Genomic DNA, 26,525 nt, shown 5'->3' with positions numbered 1-26,525 from the left:
CTTAATCCAACAAAAGGCCCGACCGATCGCTGCAGCCAGGCAATATTTCTGTCGCCTCTTCATCCGCGGGGACCCTGTCTAAGTATCTTTACATTGCGCTGTGGTACACGATGATGACGTCGTCCCGATACAACGTGCTGTTACACAGTACGCCTACTCAAGGTATCATATAGTACTTACAGATACGCCGGTGATGTTTGCGCTCTTGTGATCATTTGAAGCTTGCTCTTGACGTTAATCTTGTTGTGACTAGATGGTATCAGACTCCGACTGGCATAACAGTGTTCATTCAACCATGCGTTTAATTAGCAATGTAGCAGCAGCAAATTTTTGGTATTTTTATCGGCTTCTTGTATCGTGTTCGCTTTCCTCCACCTATTACAATTATCTTGATGATTAATTTCGATTGCGTCGCAGGTGTCCCAACGCCTGTGCGTGTAAGTGTGTATATCATTACGCTGGGTCCCATCAATACCAACAGAATGGTAAGCGTTTTGTGAGTACTTTTGCTTTACCTTTAGTAAAATTTTGTTTATATTCAAAGAATTCCAAGGATAAACCTTATTGTCACAAACGGTGCTTTTATAGAGCATTCTATTACATAGCAGCCATGAGAATACGGAGTTGTATAAGTGAGAGTAGCGGTTGTGGTTGTCTGGAAAAAACTACAGAGAATGTTTACTACATTCTAATCAGTGCGAAAACATGGATTCGTGCTACGTAGAAGATGACGATGAGAGGGAAGTGCCGCGTGACGTAGCGCTCGCGCTAGGTGAGCTGTGGAAACGCAAGATACCTTTTGGCTCGGGTCGGAACCACCGGATTTGTGCTGCGTAGATGACGAACAACACCGTGGGCGTGTGCCATTGCTTCAGAGGCAACAACAACAACGACAGAGCGGTCGCGCAAGGCGAACAGACAATGCGCACAGACAAATTAGTGTGGGCGGAAAGAAAAAAATAAAATTGCCCAACCCGCACCGCATAGAGCACGACGGGAACGCGAACAGACAACGGACGACTCTCTCCGGGTTGGTACCCATCGGATTAGTGCTTACGCACAATTAAAAATTAAAGGTGCGCGGCCAGAGGATTTAGAGTAAAATAAGATAAGTAGACAGGATTACTACGACCCTCGCTTGCAAGTGTCGCTCCTCCAATTAATATAACCTAAATCACCCGTGTTTTTTCTAAACGTACGGACAACTTTTATGTGAATTTTTCTTAACGATGCATCCAGAAAGCCCTTTACTTTTCAATACACAAAAATGCAAAGCAGAAACAATGGGAGGAGACCGCAGACAAAACAACCGTCGCTGGTATTAAAGACAGAACGGGAAAATATATATATATATATATATATATATATATATATATATATATATATATATATATATATATATATATATATATATATATATATATATATATATATATATATATATATATATATATATATAATAAAGGCGTTTCGTTGTTTTTCTCACCTTCGTTTTCACTCCATGACGTATCAGACAGCGTATTAGAAAAGTTCTCTGTATTCATGCATGTCTTTGACTTTTCATGTTTCATAAGTCGAATAGTTTGTACCAACTCGAGAGTCCAACCACGCTGCTGCATGGAGAATGTGTTTCAGGCTCAAACTCACCAACCGCGCTAAGCATCAGAGGCATCCAGTCTGTGACAATAATTTGCTTTTTTATGAAACCCCTTATCTTGGAGATGTTCTTTACTTGCGTTGTCATTGTTTTTGCGGATTTAGATTGGCATTAAGAATAAACGTTGCTCCAAAGCTATGCAACGATCAGAAAGAAAATTGAATCAAAAAGCTCGGAGGCAAGTGGCTTACCACATGTAATGTCAGAATAACATGTATCATAACGCAACATGTTTTATTACAAGTTTTATAACTAAACAGTACCCAACGGTGACCTCTAGGATTCTAGATGAAACTATTCGCTTTCGTTTCATTTACCTTCATTTCGTTTCATTTACCAGGTGGGTCTTTGACCCCTTTTTGAGCAAACGAGAATACCTTGTGCCATGTCACTCTTTGGCCGCAGATGCTCTTGCGCCATAAAAAATCACTATCATCACCGTTTCATTTACTGAAAAATAACGTTCTTGCACGTCCTTATTCAACACTCCGGCAGAGTTATTACCGTATGGTTTCTTTCTTTAAGCTTGCCCATTCAATGGATGTTCGACAGGAACAGCCAGACAATTTTGCGCTTCGCTCTTTTCGATCACAAAATCAAGGTGCCTTTCTAATCATGAGAAGAATGTTCAAGAGAGATGACTCTACCTGCTCTGGACGTCTGCAGAAAGTCAGGGCTTGAATTTGACGTTCAGGAAAGAAAAAAAAAGGGACGAAGAAAACAAAGTAAAACATGTACAAGGCCGCGAACAGTGCACGTAGCCACAAAAATTGAAATTAGGATTTACCTTACAAACCGGAACATACCTCAACAGTATCGCACCATAGGCACCGAAAATAAGCTGCCACAAAATATTGCACAAGAACTGCTGGTTTCGATTAAATTGACTATAACCCAACCGGGAATGGCAGGACATTAGAAAATTACATTGCTTCTCATCATATGCGTTTCGACGCAAACTTTGCTCGTTAAAATAGTATATTCTGCAACTTTATATGACTAAATCTCGAAAATGAGCCCAATTCTCGATCGGACCATGTACTGCATTACTTACTGACAAGCGATGGCTGGCGCTCTTTGACCCGCTCTCCGCCCCGCACACGCACATAACAAAAACTAAATGTCACTGTCACAATGGCAGGTAACCACTGCAGTACATGGTGGAAGCCGCCACAAAGTCCGAAGGGAATATTGCCATGAGGAGAACTCCTTCCAGTCAGTTGTTGGCCGTATCCCAAAAATTAACCACTTTCATGCAGAACGCCAGGTTTTAGTGATAATTACTATTAAGAAAACCGCAGCTGGAAATCTATAATTAACCACTATTTGCCTCCTTTCATAATGGGACAACTGACAGCTTGTCATCTCTTGCCTTTTAATGTGTTAGCATTAGAATTACCAGTGCGATGAAAAGACAATATTTGTCGTATGAGAATGTATAGCGTTGTGACCTCTTTTAAAAAATCGAAACTTCCCCCATTCATACTCCCCAAAGAGATTCGAGCCCAGAGCGGCACCAGCAGATCAGCTTCCCTGGCGGCTGCTACGGACCATTCGGCCATCGCCGCAGCGTCTAATCGAATGGGCTCAACGGCTCAACTGCCAGGCCCTTGCACTGCGATCAGACTTAAAGCACTACTTTGCGTAACTGCGCACAGAGGCCGCCACAGATCCATGGTGCACTCGATAGTTTTTGCCTGGAAGGAGTCCCCGGAGCGGTTCGCAGGTAGCTGCCCAAGTGGTTTGCCTTACGGGGTGCGGCAGTTCAACTGCTTTGTGGAGGCATGGATCCGCGACGTTCTGTTATGAATACCAAATGCAAAAGAAAGTGTACAGAAACAAAGCGACAACATTACTAACACATTGTCACCTCATAACATCGACTGTGCGACCCATTAATAATCTTTTTTTTATTATAACACGATCTGCAGTCATTCTTTGTCCTTCATAAGCAATTACATTTAAAAAATTCTGAATACCCTACCTCGAATATAAACGAAGTGAGGACATTAGCGGTGTGACTCAGCACTTGTGCAACCTCACCACTCTGTTAACCGTGCGAGGCAAGCCATTATTAAATGATCCGGCTGTCTAGCCTCTCTTCCTAATAGTGGTCATGAAAGGCGCCCAAACCGACACCCCCGTTTCTAAGCAAGCAGTATATGTCTATCACGGACATTGCCACCTAGAGTTTATGAATTTACTCAGACCAGAAGCAGAAATTACACCGGTCTCCCTCATTTCTTTTTGCAGACTTACGACGTCGACATTCACCTCCAGCAGTCGTGGTTTGATCCGAGGCTCAATCTACGCCGCTTCGGGGTCAACAAGACGGTGTCCCTGAACGGCGCTGAGATCGCAGACCGTATTTGGAAACCCGATCTATACTTCGTGAACGCCAAGCGGGCAAGAACGCACAGTGTCACCATGCCTAACGTACTGGTGGACATCACTCCCGACGGTGACATCTACTACACCATGAGGTTAGGAAAGATTTTCGGGGTTTTAGTGTGATAGCATTAGAATATTCATCATGGGGAAACCGCGGAGTAGTTAGCAATAAAATCCGATGGTCGAAATAAATTAACAAAATATGAAAAAATGGAAAGCTTGATTAACAGTCTCACTTTACGTAGACAAATTATATCCAAGGACAGGAGCGGCCGCAGAAAAAAATTGGCAGTGGCTTAACTTGGCTAACCCTGGAATTCATCGAAAATCAAGCTCGCTGGCTAAGCGTCTGAGGCTCGTCCATGGCAGCTCCGCTACACGCTCGCGGCAGCCGTTCTATATTGCCGCGAATATTTGCAGTGTTTATTCGTTTTTCAAATCTGCCGCGACACCACCTTATCACTTTGTTTGCGACGCAAGACGCGACTAGATTTATCTCGATTGATCGCAGCCAGGCAAAGCTGATTCTACGTTGTTCCGGAATGTTCTAGTAACTTTGCGCCCTTTATCTCGAATGTTCGCTATCAGCTTTAAATTGAGCACGGCCGACAGCGGCGGGCATTCTGTTCGACGACCGCCGAGCACGCTTGTCGCTTCGCCGCCGCCGAGTGATTCAGTCCATTTTGGGTGCAAGTCAGCCCAATAAACAGTTCTTTTAGAAGATCCTTTCGTCCGTATTCATCGCTGCTTCGACTGCCGTCACCACTACGTGACATCTGGTGGAGGTGCGGGGTAGCCTTCCATGTTCCGGACGCCCCCTTCAAGTCGTGAAGCCAGCCCTGAGCGCTTCGCACCCGAGGACGAGCCAGCAGCTCAGCGAGCCAGCCGACGTCTCCAGGGAGAGGAGCCTGAGTTCGGGAAACTGCCGGACCGCACAAGACAGCGAAAAGACGCGGCTACGAGCACCGCAATCTCGCCGAAGATGTCGACACCGATTATACTGCAGCAGCCGCGGGTGCCGCCAACTTTCAATGGATCCCTAGGCGAAGACCCTGAAGAATGGTTGGATCAATTTGAGCGCGTGGCGTCATTCAACAAGTGGGATGATGCGGCAAAGATTGGACACGTTTTTTTTCTCATTGGATGGCTCCGCACGCACGTGGTACGAAAACTACGAGTCGTCCCTTACGACATGGGAGCTATTCAAGAGAGAACTATTGAAGGTATTTACCAGTGTCGTGAGGAAAGAAAGAGCCGAACGACTCCTCGAGTCCAGGATCCAGCTTCCGAATGAGCCCGTACGCAGCTACGTCGAGGAGATGAAGCGCCTATTTCGCCGCGCCGATCCCGGGATGACCGAGGAAAAGAAAGTTCAGTTCTTAATGCGCGGCGTAAAAGAACAACTCTTTGGCAGCCTCGTCCGTCAGCCGCCAAAAACGGTCGAGGAATTCATGCAGGAAGCCTGCACGATTGAGAAGACCCTCGACGTCCGAGCTCGGCAGTACAACCGCCCTTCCTCTGCCTATGCAATCCGTTCGGACACAGCGGCCACCACCAGCGACAGCTTGCGGGACGTTATCCGCGAAATCGTCCGAGAGGAGCTACGCCGATTACTGCCATCCTCCCCACAGCCACAAGCATCGACTCTGATGGACGTGGTACGGGAAGAAGTGCAACAGGCACTTGGCACCCCGACGGCCACAGAACCCCAGGCCATGACCTACGCCGCTGCAGTAAGGACTGCTCAGCCCCAACGACAACCCCCACGTCCTCCCCGAAATGAGCCACTTGGTCCACAACGCCGCCTCCCAGCCCCCGCCCGCCCAGCCTATGACCGACCCTCAAGCCCCAGGAAATGCGACGCCTGGAGGACTTCCGACAACCGGCCGTTGTGCTTCCATTGCGGTGAGGCCGGCCATATTCTTCGTCACTGCCCGTACCGACGTATCGGTCTTCGAGGATTTGCCGTTAACGCCCCACGACCAAGCTTCGGACAACGTCCGCACGAAATCGACGAGTACCTGCGTCGAGAAGAGTACACGCCGAACCGCTTTTCGCGCTCACCATCGCCGTCAACCTCGCGCTTTGCGTCGCCACGCCGCAGCTACGCAGCCGCGGTACGAGGAAGGTCGCCCAGCCCCCGTAGGGGAAACTAAAGGCAGCAACCTCTGGAGGTGAGGTTGCTCACGAGCTAAACGCCGAAGATCCTCCACCGACCACGCCCCATGAAGACGCTGCACCCGCGACGCCACATGAAGAACGGACACTCGCTGCACCGACGCCGCACACAATGAGAACCTCGACCACGACGCAAGCTACCTTGAAATCGACGCCGCCACCCAGAGGAGCTTCGACCACACGCCCAACCCGTGACTCGCATACGCGACGAAGCCGTGACCCGACGCCGAGAGCGACATGCAATGCGAGAGCCAGGACCTCCGACCTAGAAGTGACTATCGACGGCCGGAAAGTTACCGCTCTAGTCGACACAGGAGCCGATTACTCGGTGATGAATGGAACATTCGCTGCGCAGCTCAGAAAAGTCACAACGGCTTGGGACGGCCCACAAATTCGCACCGCTGGGGGCCACCTCATTACGCCATCAGGACAATGCACAGCGCGAGTGACTGTCAAAGGACATACCTATCCTGCGACCTTTGTTGTGCTACCGCAATGCTCCCGCGAAGTGATCTTGGGTATGGATTTCCTTAATGAGCATCAGGCGATCATCGACCTGCGATCCAAGCTGATCACGCTTTCGACGGACGAAGCCATCGCTTCGATGAAAACTCGGGAAAATCACGTTGCCCTAAGTGTCCTGGAAGAAGAAGTGAGCGTCCCACCCCGTTCAAGCGTTATCGTGACCGTAGGCGCCACGAAAGCCATAAACACTGAAGCCATCATCGAGGGGAACATGCAGTTGCTACTAGACCGAGGAATCAGCATCGCAAGAGGCATCGCACATTTCCGCAATGGCCAGGCCGAAGTACTGCTGACTAACTTCAGCGAAGAATACCGGCATATTAACAGAGGAACGACGATTGCTTTCTACGACGTGGCTATGACGTGGTATCACATGGTCTTACGACACCCCCGCCTGATGTCATCACGTTGCTTACATCACCCCATCGGTTGTTCTTAAGGTCAAGGGTCAACCCAAAGTTCATCTGAGGTCAAAGGTCAACTAGAGGTCGTGGGTGAAGGGTCAAAGGTTCGACAGCATAACTGTACCACATATGGTCGTACAAGGCTATCCTTGGTTGGGCTGAAGGGCATGCAAGGTCATTCTCCTGACAACGCGACGACTGCTTTACCCAGCGTAGTGAAGCTTTTCACTCCAATAGTGATGAGGTCACAGTATCACGTGACGTCACAGTATCACGTGACATGGCCGAGCACTTATTGGTCTGAGAGAGTTTGACGTCATGAGAACACGTTACGCGGACGAGTTTGCAGGCGCGCTGGCAGCTGGCAGGTGCTCACGCGATAAGGATGAGCGCGGTGGTGGGCTCGGTGCCAGTTGGCGCTTGGTTGTGTGCAGATTATCTAGACATCGCCGCGTATCAGGTTCGCATGGAGCCAGAATGAACGCAGCGTGTGTCCACCGTAGTGGAAAATTGGAGAGAGTGACCTCAGTTGTACGTTGCTGGAGGTGGAGTATCGGCGGCTGCACAGGCTGAGCGTATGCAGTGAGCAGCAATGCCGGACGAGAAGTAGGCAAAGCGAACTTCAGATTTTAATGTGTCGCATCCTCAACATATTATGTAATTGTCTCCTAAATTTTTTTCTCGTGACTATAGTGAAGACTTCAGCTGTACAAGGCTTCTGGCAGCTGGCCCACGGAAGAACTTTTCGCTTGTCTGACAGTGTTCCTTCATGGCTAACAAAATGCACTACCGTGCAGTTTCAAAGGGGCGCGCTAGCTACCGCTTTTATATGTCCTCAAAAAACATAGGAAGCTTTATATCAAGAATGCAACTTTTGCTGAATGTTCCCGTGCGCAGGACTGAAGAGGTAATGTCACCGAATACGAAAACCATTGTACAGCTTCTTGTGCATGCTGGTTAGCGGACAAGAAAGATGGGTAATCTCTCTTCATGTCACTTTCTAAGATTTGACGTTGATTGTCAAAAGAAATACGACACATGCCGGCGGCGAACTGATTATCAGTTCTTGTTTATTGGTCAGTCTGCCAAGAACGAAAGTCATTATGCTGAACAAAAAGATGCACTAAGACTGCTTGTCTGAAGCAACAAAAACTATTCATAGATAACACAACCCCGCGTACGCAAAATCAAAAGGAAAAAGAGATCCTCGAAAACCTTCGCAGATACGTTTTTTGGTGCGAAACTATACCACTGCCAACACGCGAGATCGATGGTCTAGATACAAACTTTTTTCGCTGTTTCTTATAACAGCTTTGGCAGTCTCTCAAGTTTCTAAACTAATGTAGTAAAAAAAAAACAGCCGCTCATTCTAGGAAACGTTTACAGTAACATGATCCCTTTAATATCTGGCTCCTAAGATCGAGTGCACACTTTAAGCTAGTTATTCTTCGTGTGCGCAACGCGTAACTGCTGTCGGATCAACGATAAACGCAAACGCAGGCCCGTCATAGTCAGCTCTTAGCCGCTAACGATTTCCCAAACTGTTTTTGGTAATTCTTATTTTTTACGTTGCGTATACACCCATGTCGCCTCAACCATTCACGCTAAAGCATCAAGCCCGGCAAGCCTGGCTTGATGCATAATGTTCCTCGGCTTGCGCCTGAGACTTTGGCGAAGGTCGTGTGATCGTGGAAGGCTGAAGATTCTAGCACCGAACATCGGGGAGGACGTCGTTTTCTACCTTAATTTCGTTGCAGTACTTCTCGACATCCGCATGTGGATGCGAACATATTACGTGCGGAAGATCCTGGTGAATTAAGGGTTCACATCTTTAACATGTTCAGCCAGTGCGCGTGAAAATAAGATGACAAAAGTAAGAGCAAGCTGCGCACCTCGCTACGCTAAGAGATTTTGCTGCTCTTAAAAACAAGCTGCGGCTGGGGTAAAAATTTTACGTGTCCTCTGCCGAGAGATTCAAGGCGTTATGCCTTACGTAAAGCACGCTATTTTTAGGAATAATTTGCGCACACATGAAAAATGAACACAGGAAAACGATGAAGACGGAGAGAGCCCAAGTTTTGAGGATGCCGAACAGTGTACTTACATCGTCGGCTATGAGTCTCTGTCCCAGGCAGAAGGCGAGATACCTGGCGCGACTAGTCGAGCTGACAATGAGGCGTTGACTTACAAAAGTGAATTGCAATTACATTGAATTGAACTGAATTACAAGGGCCCCTCTGTGATAGATATGAGAGGCGCATAGACAAGAATAGAGCACGACGACATACGGAGCGTTACAAGCTAGCCAAGATCTGTGCACTGCTGAGTTTCATTGTTTAAAGCTACAAATTGTCATTTTTCGTTCCTTTATATGCGTTTTGAATGTTGAGAACGTTCCACCCTTACAGGCTCACGTTGGAATTAAGGTGCCCAATGGGATTCAGGCGTTACCCCTTGGACATTCAGAGGTGCCCCATGACGATAAGCACCTGTGAGTACATATCTGCGCAAGCTGCCGTCTGTGCTACAAAATTAACCATAGTAATACTGATCAAGAAAGCGCCGCCACGATCAAAATTGCTTCCTTAATGGCAAAGCGGTATATACAGCCAACTTTGTAGTAACTTTCTGGCGACTCATCTCTCTTTTTTTGGTGTCATGCCGACTGACGTATCTCTTCGTTTCAAGCTGACCACACGTCCTACATACGTTCTGATGTTTTCATCTAGTGTAATCGGTTGAACCGTTGAACCGGGGTTTATGTAATACATTGGTGGTTAAAAAAAGGTTCCACATAGCCTTAGTGGTCCAACTTTAGGTTATATAAAATAGGCTGCTTTGAACATAGCACGTTTCTTGTACCGTTCTGACGTGTTTCAAAGGAGCGTCTTTTATTTTTTAGTCCCGACAGCTTGAGTCGCTTTGGGTTGTTAAACCCATAGAACCAGTTGGAAGTGAAAAGGGAAGCTAAATGGGCATCATCAACTTGAAAAAAAAAGTATGCGTGCGGTATCAGATCAACTGCAGTGAAAAAAAAAATTCAGGGGGGCGCAGCCCCTCGTCAAGCCGTTAATAGGCTTTTTGGCTGCGCCCCTAGCATCCTTGTGATGTTGAAATAAAGATGACTTGACTTGACCTAAAGTGCGGTGAGGCGAAAGCTTTTAGCGCGGTGTTGCAGCTTGTGTCGCTGATGTGTGGTGAAGATGTTGATTAAAGACTACACAGTTGTTGTGAGGGCACTTAAGTCTGCTTACGTGCAGGAATGTGGAAGCATGGAACTTTCTAGAACGCGGGTCTTTTTCCACGACGGCAGTACGCGTTGTTTTTAAAATTTTTGTGCTGTTATTGTTCTTTTTATTTTATTCTAAATTTTTATTTTCATTTTTAACTTTATTTTCAATTTTAAACATTTAGATTTATATTTTTCATTTTTATTTTAAGATTTTTATTTCTATTGTTTCTAATTTTATTCTTAGTTCTTTTTGTTTATTTCTTGATTTCATTAATTTTTAATGTTCTTCTTTTTTATCCTGTTTTTATCTTTATGACGTCATCAGTTTGACAGCTATATCCCCGCTGGTGAGTCATGAGCCTATAAAGGCTTTCGCCTTAGCGACTCGAAGTTGCCGATGAGCAACTCAATTAGAGGTAGGGTCTCCGGTCCCGCCGTGCAAATACTCACAGAAATAAGAGACTCGTCTCTTGACAGATATTGAAATGATATGAACCCCAGCTTACGCGGGGAACCCGGGAAATGAGGCTTCCCACCAACTCTCTCGAGAACTAGCCGGCCGAGCGGTGGCGCAAAGTCAGGAACCGGAACCTTTCGGTGAGCCACTCATATCATACCATGAGCTCACAGCACATTATAGAGCATTAAGAACTCCCAGCACCACATGAAACACTGATCAGACAAGAACAGGTCATGTGGCGACTACTACAGATGGGGGGGGGGGGGGGCTCTCAACCTAAACTACATATCTAAATTCATAAATAAGGATATCAAACCCTCCTGCCACTTTTGTGGTGAGAAAGATAACTTCAACCATGTGATCTGGGTGTGCCAAGTCCGTAGTAAGCCTCCCCCATAAGTCTTGCCTGATCCCTCCAAAGAAGCATCGGATAAGCTAAGTTCCAGCGATAACCTCGGCATTCAGTCCAAGGCCGTCGAATGGGCCGGCGTCGACGAAGGTCTCTATGGCCTGCGGCACGCTAGCTAACTTGCCTTAATCCCCTACTGTTAGGCGCAATAAAGTTTTGTCAGCCTCAGCCTTAATAAAGACCAAGTTATGTACTTATGGCCTTTCCTAAGTATCGGCGATCTTGCATTGCAGACTGTGCAGCTTTGCCCTAAATTTCAAAGGAGGTATTCGCTTGTTCGAGTTTGATGTTGTGGGTGCGTGATATGGGGCCATAATAACGTGATTTATCTTTCTTGTTCTCCTTTATTAAATATTTTATATTGCACAGGTTTTGTCAAAGCGGTGGAAAACTGCATAACCCCCCCCCCCCACACACACACACACACACACACACACACACACACACACACACACACACACACACACACACACACACACACACACACACACACACACACACACACACACACACACACACACACACACACACACACACACACACACACACACACACACACACACACACACACACACACACACACACACACACACACACACACACACACACACACACACACACACACACACACACACACACACACACACACACTTTCCTTTTTAGATAATGGTAAAACAAACAGACAAGGTACCTGACTAACGCACTGGATTGCTTAACTGTTAATGATTAATTAATATTGCATATGGAAGCAACACCTTCGCGTATGAAGTACACCATATTAAAGGCTATAGGGGTAATTAATACCACCAGTGGTTCTTTAACTTGTTACCAAATGCTGCTGTTCCTTGTTGCAGTTAGTGGTATAAAAAATTTGCGCAAATGACATCTGTGTTCGTCTGTGTTTAGTGAATTCGTTGCAGTTTCTGCATCATTATTCGTGGTGTTATTGTGACCTTAGAGCATTAACCTTATGTATTTGCTTCTCCTCAGTTTCTGAGACGACGCAGAGGACTGTACTCCAGTGGGAAGCAGTAGACCCCGTTTTCTTCGAGGGTGAGGTGCAGATTCCTCAATTCGACCTGCTGGAAATGGTCTACGAGAATTACACCGATTCCTTCGAAACAGGTGGGCTATCTATCATTACTTTCTAAAATGTGCCGCGAAGAATGTGCTGCCTTGCGGGTTCTTTAAACCAGCGTTAAACGTTTCACATCATCAACATCGTCATTATTATCAGCACAATTCAGTTTACTGCTCAAAAAACGCTGCTAGCAACTGTTTCCAGCTATCACTGTTTCACTCCAGCCGCGGCCTGATTACTTTAGCCAATTTCCTCAGCTGGCTGCAGTGTCTGACTCCCGACGCCCGCGATAACTTTTTATCGATTTTTGTACCAACTCTGGGGCTGCAAAAAAAACCATCGGTTTTCACTTCTGCACAAAAGTTGTTATGTGCTGATATAATTTGAGGTTTTTAATTCCAGCTAATTTGCTTGACCCCCGTGTGCTCTCTAAATTTAATTGCTTTCTCTATATCTTTTAATTTTACACCGTTATTTTCCGTTCAGTGATTCGCTGCTCTTTTCTTAACCTAATTTCTGATCGTATTGCTAGCATCCAAGTGCCGGGCCTGCAGCCAGAAACGCAAGATAGATCGGTTATAAGCTTTTTTAGGTATAGCTGCGGTTCATATGTGACATGCGAGTGCACGTTTGGTTTTGCTGTAATGGTTGGCGCCATGTTTTGTTTTCGCACCACGTCTAAAATGAAACATGTTAACACTAATTTGTACTTGCCGTCCATCCTTCACCCGCCGCGGTGGCTAAGTGGTTAGGGCGCTCGGCTACTGATCCGGTGTTCCCCGGCTCTAGCCCGACCGCGGCGGTTGCGTTTTTTATGGAGGAAAAACGCTAAGGCGCCCGTGTGCTGTGCGATATAAGTGGACGTTAAAGATCCCCAGGTGGTAGAAATTATTCCGGAGCCCTCCACTGCGGCACCTCTCTCTTCCTTTCTTCTTTCACTCCCTCCTTTATCCCTTCCCTTACGGCGCGGTTCAGGTGTCCGCCGATATTTCAGACAGATACTGCGCCACTTCCTTTTCCTAAAAAACCAACCAACCAACCGTCCATCATTCCGCTCACGCTCCTTGATTTCACGTCGTTGGGTTTGAGTTTCCAAGATAGCCAAGTTTAATTACCCAAGTGAATGTTCACTTCGTGTCGCATGCTACCGTCGAAATGTCAGGTGCATTCAGTCGACGATCTTACATAATGAAACTGTGCATGAAAGGTCATGAGTCGAGCTTTCGCTCAAGATCATATATTACGGCGTAAGCCGTTCTTGGCTCATGAGTGGCGTGGACGGAAGTTTTAGACAAAAACTTATGGAGGGAAGTTCTCCGCACAAACTGTCAATCAACATTTGATAAGCAGCATGTGTGTAATGAAACAAAAATAAAAAATAAAAATCAGAATGGGAAAATAAAATAAAAAAATAAAAAATCTAAAAACTAAAGATTATAAATGAAGAAATATAAACATAAGAGAAATAACAAAAATCAAAAAGAAGTTAAGAAACGAAAAATGCGGGAGAAAGAGATGACAGGGAAAGTTTTTCGCATTACCGGCCATAAGCAGATTTCAGTGCGAACCTGTAATTTTTTTTTTTGCTAGCTTAGCTGTATGCTAGCAAAATACCGGTACAAATTCCGAAGAAGGATTCCGTTCGCTTTTGGCGGCTGTGTGCCCAAACCTCATCCGGCCACTGCTGTGTGAAGTAGCCTTACACCGTGACGCTAACATTCTTGCATTTCGAAATCGAAATTAATAATTTAAATTAATAATTTCGAGTGCGTTCCGACTTTGAAGGTTCTGCAAATTAACTCAAGGTGCAGTTTAACTTCATTATCATGACATAAACACCGACGTCACTGATGAGGGAAGAGGATATTGGTGCCGCTACTCCAAAGCTCGCATGCAGCCTTTAACCCTTTAGCAGACTTCGACGAGCCAAGCTCCCCATATTGAAATTTGGAACTTGTCCGTATTTCTTGCGCCAAGCTCTTTTTACAAGTTTCAAGATGCAAAACCAACTAGCCCGCCAACATATTTTACTATGCTCCCCATAAGCTGACTGTCTTTTCTGGCTCATGACGAGTCCAGCTCGTCATGTGTTTTCTGGCACGCTGTGTTTAAGGCGAGTAGAACTCGTCCAAAGCATTTTTTTGCCTTGTCTGCAGATGGCAGCATGAGTACTGAATGGACATTTGGGGCCATTTTCGGGGAAAAAAGTAACTCCGTTAGAAAGTTAACAGTGGCCGTCGTTATTCGCAGTGGGAGAGTCGTGTGCAGTGGGGGCGGGGGTCTAGGAATGATTTATAACAAGAGAAAAGGCGTCGAAATTGCCTCACATGGTGTCGACACCTAAGCCGCTCTGTGCCGCAAGGCGTGACAGAAGTTACACCAATGAGCCAAAATGAGACGCAATTTAAGGACCAAGACACTATGCACGATGTACGTATGTGTGCGTGCGCATGTGTGCGTGTGTGTGCGCGTGTGCGCGCGTGTGCGTGTCCAACGCACATATTCAGCAGTGATCACATATCCAGAGGAAACGTAGAATCTCTCAAGTACATTCCGGCACTGGCGTAATTATTCAAACAGGTCTTGCACGTGGTCAGGGCATTTATCAGTTCATATTGCCACTTAATCGTTTTTCACCCTACCTTACCCTTCCGCCACGACCCGTTCTTCACCCTGCCAATCACAATTTTTTCTTCTCTCTTGTTCGTTCAATTTTATCTTTATCTTGTGCCCTGCTTCTCTTGCCGTCACTGCTCAGGAACACTTGTTTTCCGCATTCCTCCCCTCCCCCCTTCTTTCGTTTCATGCTTTCTGTTTGCTCTTTTTTCTTTATTATAATTTGTTATAATTGTTTTTTTTCCTTTACTACAATACTTTACTACCTTCCTCCCTCTCACGGGACCTTGCTCCTCGGAAGGATGACCCTATTTAAACCCTGCCTATGATGAACGCTTTGCCCAGACGAAGAAAGTATTCTCGTCTAAACGTTGGCAAGCACCCGGAGGTTTTCCTTCCCTTGTTCACTTTGTGAGTATGCACATATACTTCACCATGCACATAAACTCATTTGAGTTGTATGAGACCCATCCACACGACGGACGAAATCAATTTCGTCCGGGCGCGGTCACAGCACCACGTGACCCGACGTCACTGGTTCCGTCTCGTCCGCGGACGATGCAGGCTTCGCGAGCAAAAAACAGGCGCGCGGGTTGCACACTGCCGCCTGATCGGCAGTCTGCATGCTCCGCATTCAGAAGTACAACTCTTGAGACTGCGCTCTGTTCCCTAAGTGAGCACCACGAATGACCTAATCTTTGGTATTTCAGCTTATTTTCTCGTTTCCTAGGATGGGGGCGCTTTCCTTGCAATTAAATTGGTGTGGTTGGCGTGGTTCCCTCGACTGCCCACTTCATTTGTGCTGGTGCAGTTGTGGGGTGCGGCACTTGCGTCGCTTTTGGGAGGGAAGTGATAGGAAAGCAACGAAACGATGACGGCGCGGTTGGGTGTCTTAACACAACTGGTTTTCGCGTCCGTCCGCGCCGTCGTCAGCTCTCGCCGTCCACCATGCGCATGCGCTCTGCTGCCGCCTGGGGACGAAGCGGAGCCAGTGACGTCGGGTGAAGTAGTGCTCTGTCCGCGGTTGGACGTGTGTATTCGTCAGTCGTGTGTATCAGCCTATATCGACACAAGAAACCCTGCCGCACTACAAACGCCGCTGGAGTATGATATACCGCTGATGATATACAACTCATAATGCCTCGCAGAGGTGACCCCGCATGCAAGTGGTTGGCACTTGGAAGCTAATGAACGCAATGTCACTTTATGGCAGTTGCCTAGACACATTCGGTGTTGGTTAGGATAGGCGTTAGTCCGTCAGCTGCTTTCAATACGCATTTTGCAAATGGCCGAGAAACTGGCTTAGCCAAATTAAATTACGTATACAACGCAATCTAGAGAGCCGTAATTAATTATGATGCGAATACCGCTACGGCACTGCCGTATGGCTTGTGGGATCCCTTACATAGTTGCAGCGATTTTCTAGCTAAACGTCACATGTTATCACATGAGGCAGTATTTTCTAACTGGATTTCAACCCCTCATTTTAACTAGCAGCCCTGCGTCCCTTGCCAAGAAGCATTGGTTTCTTTTAACCCTGTGTGTACAAGTCCGAACAGAGTGAAACCAGCGAGCCTTGGGTTGTGAGTCAATCACGCTATACCTAAGTAATCAAGGCACGTTCGTTCGACTTGGCTAAAAGGAGGCCCTGTGTGTCTTCTCTGACAGTGTCTGCGAAGTGATGCAGGCTGCTGAAGGGGCTGATTAAGGTTATCGCGTCGTACACTTAAGGCGGAGATTAAGTGTCCCTCTAATTCTTTTCTCTTTGCCACGCTTTCTGGTCTCCTGTGGCGCAGGCACCTTCAGCGTACTGCGAGCCAACTTCACCATATCGCGTGAGCGTGGCTTCTACCTCATAAACATGTACTTCCCCACCCTCCTCAGCGTCGTCATCTCCTGGTTCGCCTTCTACTTGCATCTCAACATGGCGCCGGGCAGAATCATCCTCGACCTCGGAATGCTGCTCAACTTGCTCTCCGGTGCGTGCTCTTCGGTACTGCAGAAAAAGAAAAAACAAAGCCGCCTAATCGGGGTAGACGCTCGTTCCGCAGCATTCAATTGTCGTGATTCCCAATCCAAAAGCCCGTGTCACACGTTTTATAAGCGACTGAGTAGCAAACTCTGTGTGCCGCACGTTGCTGCAAAAAACGCAATAATTTTGGGGGCTTTATCCAAATATCCAGGTTTCATCGACTTTTAACGTTGCAAAGCGACTCAGACTATGAGGGACGCCGTAGTGAAAGGCTCCAGAAATTTCGACCGCCTGGCGTTTTTTAACGTGCACTGACATCGCACAGCACACGGACCTCTATAATTCTGCCTCCATGGAAATGGGACCGCCGCGGCCGGGATCTAACCCGCATTTCTTCGGGTCAGCAGCCGAGTGCCATAACCACTGAGCCACCGCTGCGGCTCTGTGCGCCGCACGTTGGTACAGGAAATGTGCAATTTTTGGAGCTGTTTCGAAATGTTCAGCTTGCTTCAGAAAATAAAGAGTGCATAATATGAGAACTAGAATCTTCGTTGGCATTTTAGATCGCAAACAATTATTTCCCGCACGCTAACTGGACAATATCCACAATTTGTTTTAGGTTTTATAGGGGTGTAACGTCCCAAAGCAACTCAGGCCATGAGAGACGCCGTAGTGAAGGGCTCCGGAAATTTCGACCACCTGGGGTTCTTTAACGTGCACTGACATCGCACAGTACACGGGCCGCTAGAATTTCGTCTCCATCGAAATTGACCACCGCGGCCGGGATCGAACCCGCGTCTTTCGGGCCGGCAGCCGAGTGCCATAACCACTCAGTCACCGCGGCCGCTATATCCACAATTATTCTCCTCTTACGGGTTATTGATGCAAGATGACCTGAGGAATCCTAGACCCCTTGTAATTGTGCTGTGATAGTAATATGCAACTTAAGAGCTGATTTGCCTCACCCTTAGTCAACGGAACATTTCTAAGGGTAGGAGAACATGAAAGACGTCAGGCAACCGTCGCAGCCTACTGCTGTAGCGTCACGCAATTAGTTGCGCACAAAGGAGGATACGAAATTGAGGGCCCTTTACAAATATGCGAACTTGCTGCTTACATGGCGACGGTTAACATCCCAAAATAACGGAAGTGAAAGACTGCTTGTAATTTTTGCCCTACAAACTGACCCCAAGAAATGTATCGGTGCTCCTACGAGCCCTTCGCGCAAAACCTTTTCGCTTGATTGCTGTCATGAAAGATGCGCTTGCATCTTAATATTTGTAAACTACTTGCAATGGAAGGAAGAAAATAAATAACTTATCGTTGTCTACGCTGAAAGTGTTCTTAACAAAATGAACTTTTCTTAACAAAATGAATTTTAGCCAATGAGCTAGTATACAAAACCATTGTGCCTTCCTTGCATATGTCAGTCCCTGTGAATATGAGCGCCTTAAAGAGGTTGTGTGGCCATCCCTAGAGATTCAAGCCTTCCATTAGGTATGGTTGCAGCCCATGTGTGAGCCATATTTCACCACAGCATAACGCTGCCCGGTTCGGCGCCGATATGCTCTCTTTCCCTGCAGTGAACCGAGGCGTGCGGTCCGAGCTTCCACCGGTGTCGTACATGAAGGCCCTGGACGTGTGGATGGGCGCCTGCATATGCGCCGTGTTTGGCTCCCTGCTCGTCTTCTCCGTGGTGAACTACATGGGGCGCATCAAGCAGCGGCCCAAGCTGTACCGAATGGTGGACGACACAGCATTTGTGGTAAGGAAGGAAGGCACTACGTGGACTGTCAAACACGCACTTCTATTATTCATCCCTCGATCATTGTTCAGGTGTAGAAAGCCCGAAAAGTGAAAGGCGACATATGGAACTCGTCACCCTCGGCACAGTGCATGTTGGATTGAAGGATACGGGATCCTAGAATTCTTTACAAATATTTAGCTTTGTTCTTCGTGGAGAGTAGGTGCCGCCATTAAATGCATTGCAGAAAAGGCTTAGCACATTCTGGAACAGCTATAGGAGCACAAATATTTCGAGAGGGTCAGTCATTCATGTTCATTAATACCATATACTGTGTGATGGTGGAGCATCTCAGAACAACCTGCGAATGGTGAAACGTTCATTTGGTCTACTTCGGCTGGTTGGTACTCCTAAGCCCGTCATTGCTAGCGTAATCAAATGTGCACTGGTGACACTCAGAGAGACAGGACAGAGCATTGAGAAGGAAATAAAGTGGTCAAGGTCACTCGTTTACTGAAGTGTATTGCGCGATGTATTGTAGTGAAAATGTAGCGAGTTGCTGCTGTTTTTACATTTTAATTGCTTATATTGTTAAAACAGTTTTTGCCTTTAGCGCAATAATATGCGCAACAACGCTCTTCCTGCTACATGTGTCCGCAACAAAAATTCGCATTGTCGGCAATGAAAAATAATAATAGATCGGACGGTAATCAGTAGCCTCTAACATTCCTTCTATTTTCAGCTCCTCACCAGAAAGAAAGAGCTGGCCGAAGATCCCGAGAGTTACGACGACAAGGAGTACGACGAGCTGCACCGCAACCTCAAGAGGGCTCAAAGCATCGATCGCTTCGCGAGGGTCGCCTTTCCCTTTGTGTTCCTAGTTTTCAACACCGCCTACTGGTCCCTGTACTCCAGCCAGGAGTTCGTCAGCGTCTACCCTCAATGGGAGCTCCCCTAGTTCCCGCTCCCGTAAAGGATACGAGCTTGCAACAAATGTTCCGATAGAGCGCTCATAGCAGTGACTTGTAAAATGCAGCCGAGATTATTCGTCCCAAGAGCCCAGTGGGAGCAGGGGCTATGGTCAAACACCGCTGTAATCAATCGGCTGGGCTAAGTCTCCTTTAAAAACCCGAATAAGTTCGCTTCTAACAGCTGTTCTCCGCACTTGGCCGTTTTGACAGCCACCCGTGGACGTCGCACGGGATCTTTTTTGAAGCTTCTGTTTGGCGAGTTGGTGCAAGCCGATCTTGTAAAATGTTTTAACGGACACAGACAACGAGGAAGACGACATAAGCACTCGCACATGCACACACACAGAGGCGATAATTGATAACTGGTTTTATTGGCGGAAGGCGCACCTTATATGTTATCGTTAACGTATACCACCACCCGTTAACCTACGTTCGCTAGCTCGAACGCCTTGGCGGGCACTGCTCTTTTTTGCAAATTTCATGAATAATGTGAAGTGCCAGGGAGCCCACAGTCTTGCAGAGCATCCTGATTGTTTAGTTTTTCAGCGGTGGTAGCTCAACGTCAGGTTTTGGCTGTGTGTTTGCCTTTGTGCTGCTTTGTCAAGACTTTTTTCACTTGCCTTTATTTTTCTTAGACCACGTGTATCTTATGCATGAATTGTGCGCCTTCTTCTACCTAATGCCCGGTATTCAGACTGGCAACATGTATGCAAATAAAAAAAATAACAAAGGTCGTATTCATGGGCAGCTCTTGGAGGGTTGTGGGAGGAGGATTGGAGATGCATTCCTATTTACAGAATGCATTTACGAACTGATTCTTTCACATAAAGGGCCACAGTGCGGTCTTCCCACTTCCCACGCCTCGTCCTTAAATGCATACACAGCGTTGAGTGTGGAAAACTTCTGCGTTCAGCTGCTGTCCGCTTTAAATGTTGCACGAGTGGCCTCACTGTTCAGTCCTATGTGGTGTTTAAGGCGAGGGCGCCTTTAAGAATATGCACGCCTGTGATCGTATGACCCAGGTGGGCTCGGAAGAGTGCGCTGTAGGTAGGAAGCGCGATACAATTCTCACTCACGCTTTTTCCCCATGAAACAATGACATACCTAGAAGTCCCCGTGTACTACTTTATTACAGATTATCAAGAGACAAGATGGGCAGCATTTTACGACAGCTATATGTAGGACTTTATTCTTAGAAAACAACGTCGTATATCATAACAAAAACTAATAGCGCTCACCTTCTGTTCATGCAGGGAGAGAGGGTGTGTGTCATGTTACTAACAAGCACGGATGGATCGATCACCCTATCTTTCCCCTCGGGGTTACCCAGCTTGAATGTCGGTCACGTTAACCTGCGCAAAAATGGCCACGTGTTTCCCTGAGTGGGCACTACCGAGAACGTGTCAACTTTAGTCATGTTATACGAGAGGGTCAATGCTCTAAGGGCAATATGGGGCAACGTGATAGGAAGACAGCGTGGTAAGAGCAAGATACGTTCTATTATCGCATCGCTATGCCTCACCAACCAGCACAAACCACCGTAAGAATGCATAAATTCAAATTATTTCAAATAAATGTGTGACTATGCTGCGAGCACAGTACTTGCATGGCTGACACAACATGGAAAAGCTGACACAAAGCAGCATGGAAAATCGTACCAGATATTTTAAGCAATCCCCAAATGAGACGTATATTCCTGAAAAATATAACTCAGTCCCTAATTTACCAGCATTGGTCCTTTCTTATCGGCAGATCATACCTGTTCTAATACCGATATATTCTAATCCAGATCTGTAACCACCGTTTTCTATTTTTATGAAATTGAACTGGACGATTTAGTCTCCGCACTCTCCAAATTTTCGAGTAACAAAGCTGCTGGTCTAGATCTGGTCTTGGAATAATGGTACATATTATTAAAGAGAAGATGAACATATTGAGCCCAGTTTTTCGTAACATATTTAATCATTCAATATTTAGTTCAACATACCCTTCATACCTGAAAACTGCAACAGTTGTACCGATATTTAAATATGGTAACTCTTCCGGCCTGTGTCATGTTAGCGCCCCGATATAAGTTCTTAGCATCATCAAGATATATGAAAAAATACTTTCCATTAGCATGGAGAAGTTTTTGGAAAAACTTAATGCAATATGTACTAAGCAACATGGCTTTCGGCCAGCATTTTCAACCTCAACCGCTGTCCTCACTCTCGCAAAGTTTATCAATTCCGCGCTAAATAACACTCTCATTGCTGTTATTCTCCTTGGCCTCCAAAATGCAGTCGATATTGTTCATCACTGTGTACTATTGAAAAAACAAACTATGGCTTGTGTTGCCAGATTTCTTAATATTGCTAGAACTATATGAGACAGCGTCCCAAGACAGTCGATATTAACAATGTCGTGTCATCCCCCGAACTGTTACATACAGGAGTAGCTCGAGGGTCAGTACTGGGGCCATTGTTATTTTAATTATATGTAAACTATTTTCCACTTCTAATCTATTCAGCAGACATACTCATGTACGCCGACGAAACTGCTCTAGCGGCCATAAGAAGCAATAATGAATAAATTGAGGCCGAAACCAATGCAAAACTACCCAACATATCCCACTGGTTCATGAAAAATAAACTAACTTAGAATGTTATAAAAAATAAGTGCGTAGTAATGCATATCTCGATCGTCATGCATCAGTCTGCCTAACTAATACTAAAATAAAACTAAATTATTGTTAATTTGAAACGGTTGGCTCATTCAAGTACCTCGGCCTAAAAATAGATAGCCACTTGAATTGGCAGGCACCCGTCAACTCTGTACACCCGAAGCTATCTTCTGGCTGTCAAGAACTACTACAACAAAGAAATTACTTTGACGATAAAAAGTCACGACTGTTCTATTTTGCGTTTATTCATAACTATTTACCGTTTTTTTTATAAACGGTTGAGGGTGGACTTACAACACATATCTTCAACTAGTCAGGAAGTTACAAAATTGAGCTTGAGAATACTTACATTCTCTAGCTTTTACCACCGAAGTAAGATACTTGTTACTAAGTGGCAGGTATTGCTCTTTGATAAACTATGTAAAGTAATACGGCCATTGCAGTGAACACCATCCTGAGAAACAATCCAGGCATCATTATTCTGTTCCTCATTCCGCACCACGAGAAATGCGGTGGCGCGTTACGTTAATTTTCCTCCAATAAACAATTTCTGTGCTGTTCGGGAGCCTCAATTTATTGGCACAATATGGAATTGCTTACCTTTAGAACTTAAAGCAGTTTTTCAACGCTACTGACGAATCATTTTCTAACCTTCATTTCTCACGTTCCTCAATCTTAACTGCAGGGATAAGTATGTTGCATCTCCATGTATATATAGTGCTATTCTCGTACTGTTCCAATGTATGCAATATTGTCCATCATGAATGTTTTATGCCCTGTTTTCTTTTTGCATAGGTAATTTTGGTTTTCTTACATTTATACAATGCCTGTTTACTTCCACCTCTGACTGGGACCCACTTACTAGCTAAGGGTCCAAGGAGTTAATCTCTTTGTACTGCAGGCAGAACAAACTAACTTCTATGTAAGAAAAATTACTTAGAGATTTTAAGAATACATCACCTGGGGTCATGTGATATGAGAGGGCTCTGAAGTACAATACCGCCATACCTTGGAAATGGCAAAAAGGGTTAAAGTTTCTTCTCTTTTCTCATGTGACTGTACTCTGTTACCCGCGCCAAGATGAACCCCGTACCCACGGCCCACGGGATATAATTTGTAAGAATTTTTTTTTTCACTTTGGTTTTGCTCAGCTTCATACCTGATACCCGTGCTTGCGAACAGCATTGCTGACTGTCAACTACGACGCAACGAGTGGCAGCTGCCAATGATAACAGGGTATGAGGGAAAAAGAATGAACTTAGAAGTGAATCATTACATAGCGCGACCTCATAGCGGAGTTCAGCGTACCGCATGCTCCAGCTAAGTATAGCTAGTATCATAAAAGAAGAAGAAATAGAAAAATGCGGCCCGTAGCAAGCACGACAGGTAATGACACAAGCACTGTAAGTCACAGGCCGCCGCAGCTGTAGCCTGCGCACCTTGTGGGCTGCCTCCTCATCCCTCTCCCCCAGTGCAGGGTAGCCAACCGGAACATTTTACTGGTTAACCTCTCTGCCTTTCCTTTACCACTTCTCTCTCTATAGCTAGTATCTGACCGTTCTAGACCTTAGAACGTGCATTCACCAATCGCCTCAGGGTTGCGACCAAGTCTCCGCTGCAGAACGTCAAGATGTCAGAGTAAAACTTCCGGTGAAATTTTTCCGCCATCAGATAAGAACGAGTTCATGCAATGACACTGTGTTCCTGTTAGCTCTGGCTCAGGTCTTCCGCTCTGTTTAAGATCCAGTCGCCCTGACAAGCTAGCAGGATGTAAATTGGGCGCGCAACCAGTTTAGTTGCTTGTTAAAACTTTCCACTCGTGGCAAAGCCGAGAATCTAGTCGGGGCACACAGTAGAAATCCTGATAGGATCCCGGTGGCAACAGATTTCGAAGCCAGTTCCTCTCACTTAATAGACCTTCTCATTATTCGTTATTCTCCCTCTTTGCAGCCATTTATTGCAATGAGCAACTGCCTTTGAAAGCCAAATTGACCACTCAAGCCATGAGAGGAAGCACGCACCCTGTAGTTAATTTCAATATATGGTCGCCTTAAACAGTCCCGTGCACTCACATCTAAACACATAGTCGGCCTTGAAGTTCGTTCAAATCAACACGCGGACGCGGCATCCTGGAGTCGAACCCTCTAATCGATACTCAGGAGCTATGCGCCATGCTCGCTGAATCGCAGCTGTAACGACGCGCCGTGCTTGTAGATAATAGTAGTGAGTAGTGATCAACAGAACAGCGTACATCACTCCTTATCCATATTGTCGTGCCTGGCTGGCGTGACCTCAACGGGATGGCCAACTAACTACCTTGGTGCGCCAACCTATGGACGTCCTGACCGCTTCAAATGCGACCTGAATAAAGTGGTTCGTCCTCCTCTTCGAGGCTCTGCGGTCTGCTAATTCACTGACACGGAAAAAAAAAGGCGCAAAGGACTCCATCACAAAGTGAATGACAAGTTGGGAAGCAGGAATTTTTTCTTCATTCCAGCCTTACAAGAGCTCGAATGTGTATTATGTTATGACATACATGACCTCAATAAATGCCTGGCGTGCTCCATTTTATTGTCTGCAGAAAGCTCATCGGACTGCCAAGCGCCTGAGCACAAAAGCAGGAAACGTCAATCAATCGCGGCCTTCACTTCTTTTCCTCTCTCTCTCGTTCAAACTCGGGTCCCTTACACAAAAGTCACTGCAGAGATATCGACGCAGGAGCGCGATACACTCCGAAGGATTCTTCCTTGATATGTTCTTAAGTTCTGCGGCAAGTCTTATATTAATCTTGTGGTGTGTGAAAGGCGTTGATGCAACGGCAGCAACTGGGTGAGTTCATAAATAATTACTGCGAAGCGGCATGTAACTTATAGCAGCAGGAATACCCTTCTGATATCAAGATTAGCAAGTCTGATCAATTTCGAGAGGAGGATTGGTAACACAATTCACCAAATTCGATAGAAAACTGGTCTTGGCAAGGCTACTGTACAGAGTAATCAAAATAAAGCTTCGCAGATTTCTTAAAATTAGGTAATGGTAGGTACGTGAAATGCACTTCTGCACATAAGTTATGCTATCAATAGAATGCAAACGGAGATGACGTTTTTCACTGGCAGTTACATAAATAAAATATGTTTAATAACTTCTACGCCACTGCGCTTGTAGTGAAAGTTTATGATTATAAGCATAGAGACAGTCTCGTTTCTGAGATTAACCCATTTTGTTGAGTTATTCTAGAGCACGCATGTATCGAGGTATTCGCCCCCAAAGTTTTCACATAATTCGCGGAATTACGTATGTAGGGCGGCGCCAGTGAAATTTAGACTCCTTCTAAATGTGACGCAGCTGCTAAGCGTGGAATTTCATACATTTCGATAACTGAAAGTGAGCGGCAAAACGTTTTTCAGCTGCACTGTTTGCCCTACGTCACTGTAGAACGAAAAGGCGCGTCAAGCCGGGAACAGGTTTGTGCCTATCGTCACCACCTTGCATGCGCTAATTTTGTTTATTTATTACTTACCTGCATCGCTTCCTAAAGGCATTATAACAGGGGGTACATCTCTGCAACAAAAGTACAACTGAAACCACATTCGCAAAGCATGGTAAAACTCATTATTTGCTGCTACTGAAACAATATTTCGAGGCAAAATATTCGATTTTGTTATGATACGCAGAAAAAAAAACAATAACGCAAGACGTCACTTTGAAAGAGTGGTTGCGCCTTTGCGATGCAGAGGACGGAGGCCTTATGTCGGGATCTTTATTCCCGTTTTAAAGCCGTACATATCATGAACAAAATTTTAATCGTAACTCTCTCCAACGCGGACTGAGTTGAAAATTTAGAAAGAATTTTTGCGCAAAGGTGGATGTCACGTTCTTTTCAGTTCCAAGATGTAAAAAATTCTGTAAAGCTTTATTTTAAATACCCTGTATATTTGAATATTTCTGCTTTGTCAACTACGAGCCACGACCAAGGTTAACATATTCCTAATGCGATCAGCTTCAGTAACTTCGTCGAAAAAAAAAAAAGCAAAGGAAATGGAGTACAAATAGAAAGTTAATACTACTTCCTTCCGCTGGCTACATTTTGAAAGGAACAGAAATAGAGAAGAAAATATTTTATTCCGGACTAAAAAATCTGAAGTTAGGTTAGCAGATAATTTGGCTCCTTATGAAAGTCATGTACTTATAATCTAACGTCACCGAAGTGATGGTCGCTGGCT

At 45.7% G+C, this 26,525-nt stretch overlaps 1 protein-coding gene across 1 annotated transcript; it reads left to right on the top strand.

The window, feature by feature from the left end:
- Nucleotides 1-390: 390 nt before the first annotated feature.
- On the top strand, nt 391-19,667 carry LOC144094898 (glycine receptor subunit alpha-2-like). The gene is made up of 7 exons (XM_077628767.1): nt 391-485; nt 3,911-4,140; nt 9,564-9,646; nt 12,247-12,381; nt 16,750-16,932; nt 18,509-18,690; nt 19,412-19,667. The coding sequence occupies exons 1-7, from the start codon at nt 393-395 to the stop codon at nt 19,625-19,627; spliced, it is 1,122 nt and encodes a 373-aa protein (XP_077484893.1). The 5' UTR covers nt 391-392; the 3' UTR covers nt 19,628-19,667.
- The last annotated feature ends 6,858 nt before the right edge of the window (nt 19,668-26,525 follow it).

Source organism: Amblyomma americanum, chromosome 6, assembly GCF_052857255.1.
Source record: "Amblyomma americanum isolate KBUSLIRL-KWMA chromosome 6, ASM5285725v1, whole genome shotgun sequence".
Taxonomy (NCBI): Eukaryota; Metazoa; Arthropoda; class Arachnida; order Ixodida; family Ixodidae; genus Amblyomma; species Amblyomma americanum.
Note: the sequence above shows the minus strand (reverse complement) of the source record. Positions and strands in the feature narration are given on the sequence as shown.

Coding starts and splice junctions, on each gene's coding strand:
- LOC144094898 (XM_077628767.1), top strand. CDS start 393: ATGATTAATTTCGATTGCGTCGCAGGTGTCCCAACGCCTGTGCGTGTA. Junction 9,647..12,246: donor CCCCATGACGATAAGCACCT/GTGAGTACATAT, acceptor GCTTCTCCTCAG/TTTCTGAGACGACGCAGAGG. Junction 18,691..19,411: donor TGGACGACACAGCATTTGTG/GTAAGGAAGGAA, acceptor TTCTATTTTCAG/CTCCTCACCAGAAAGAAAGA.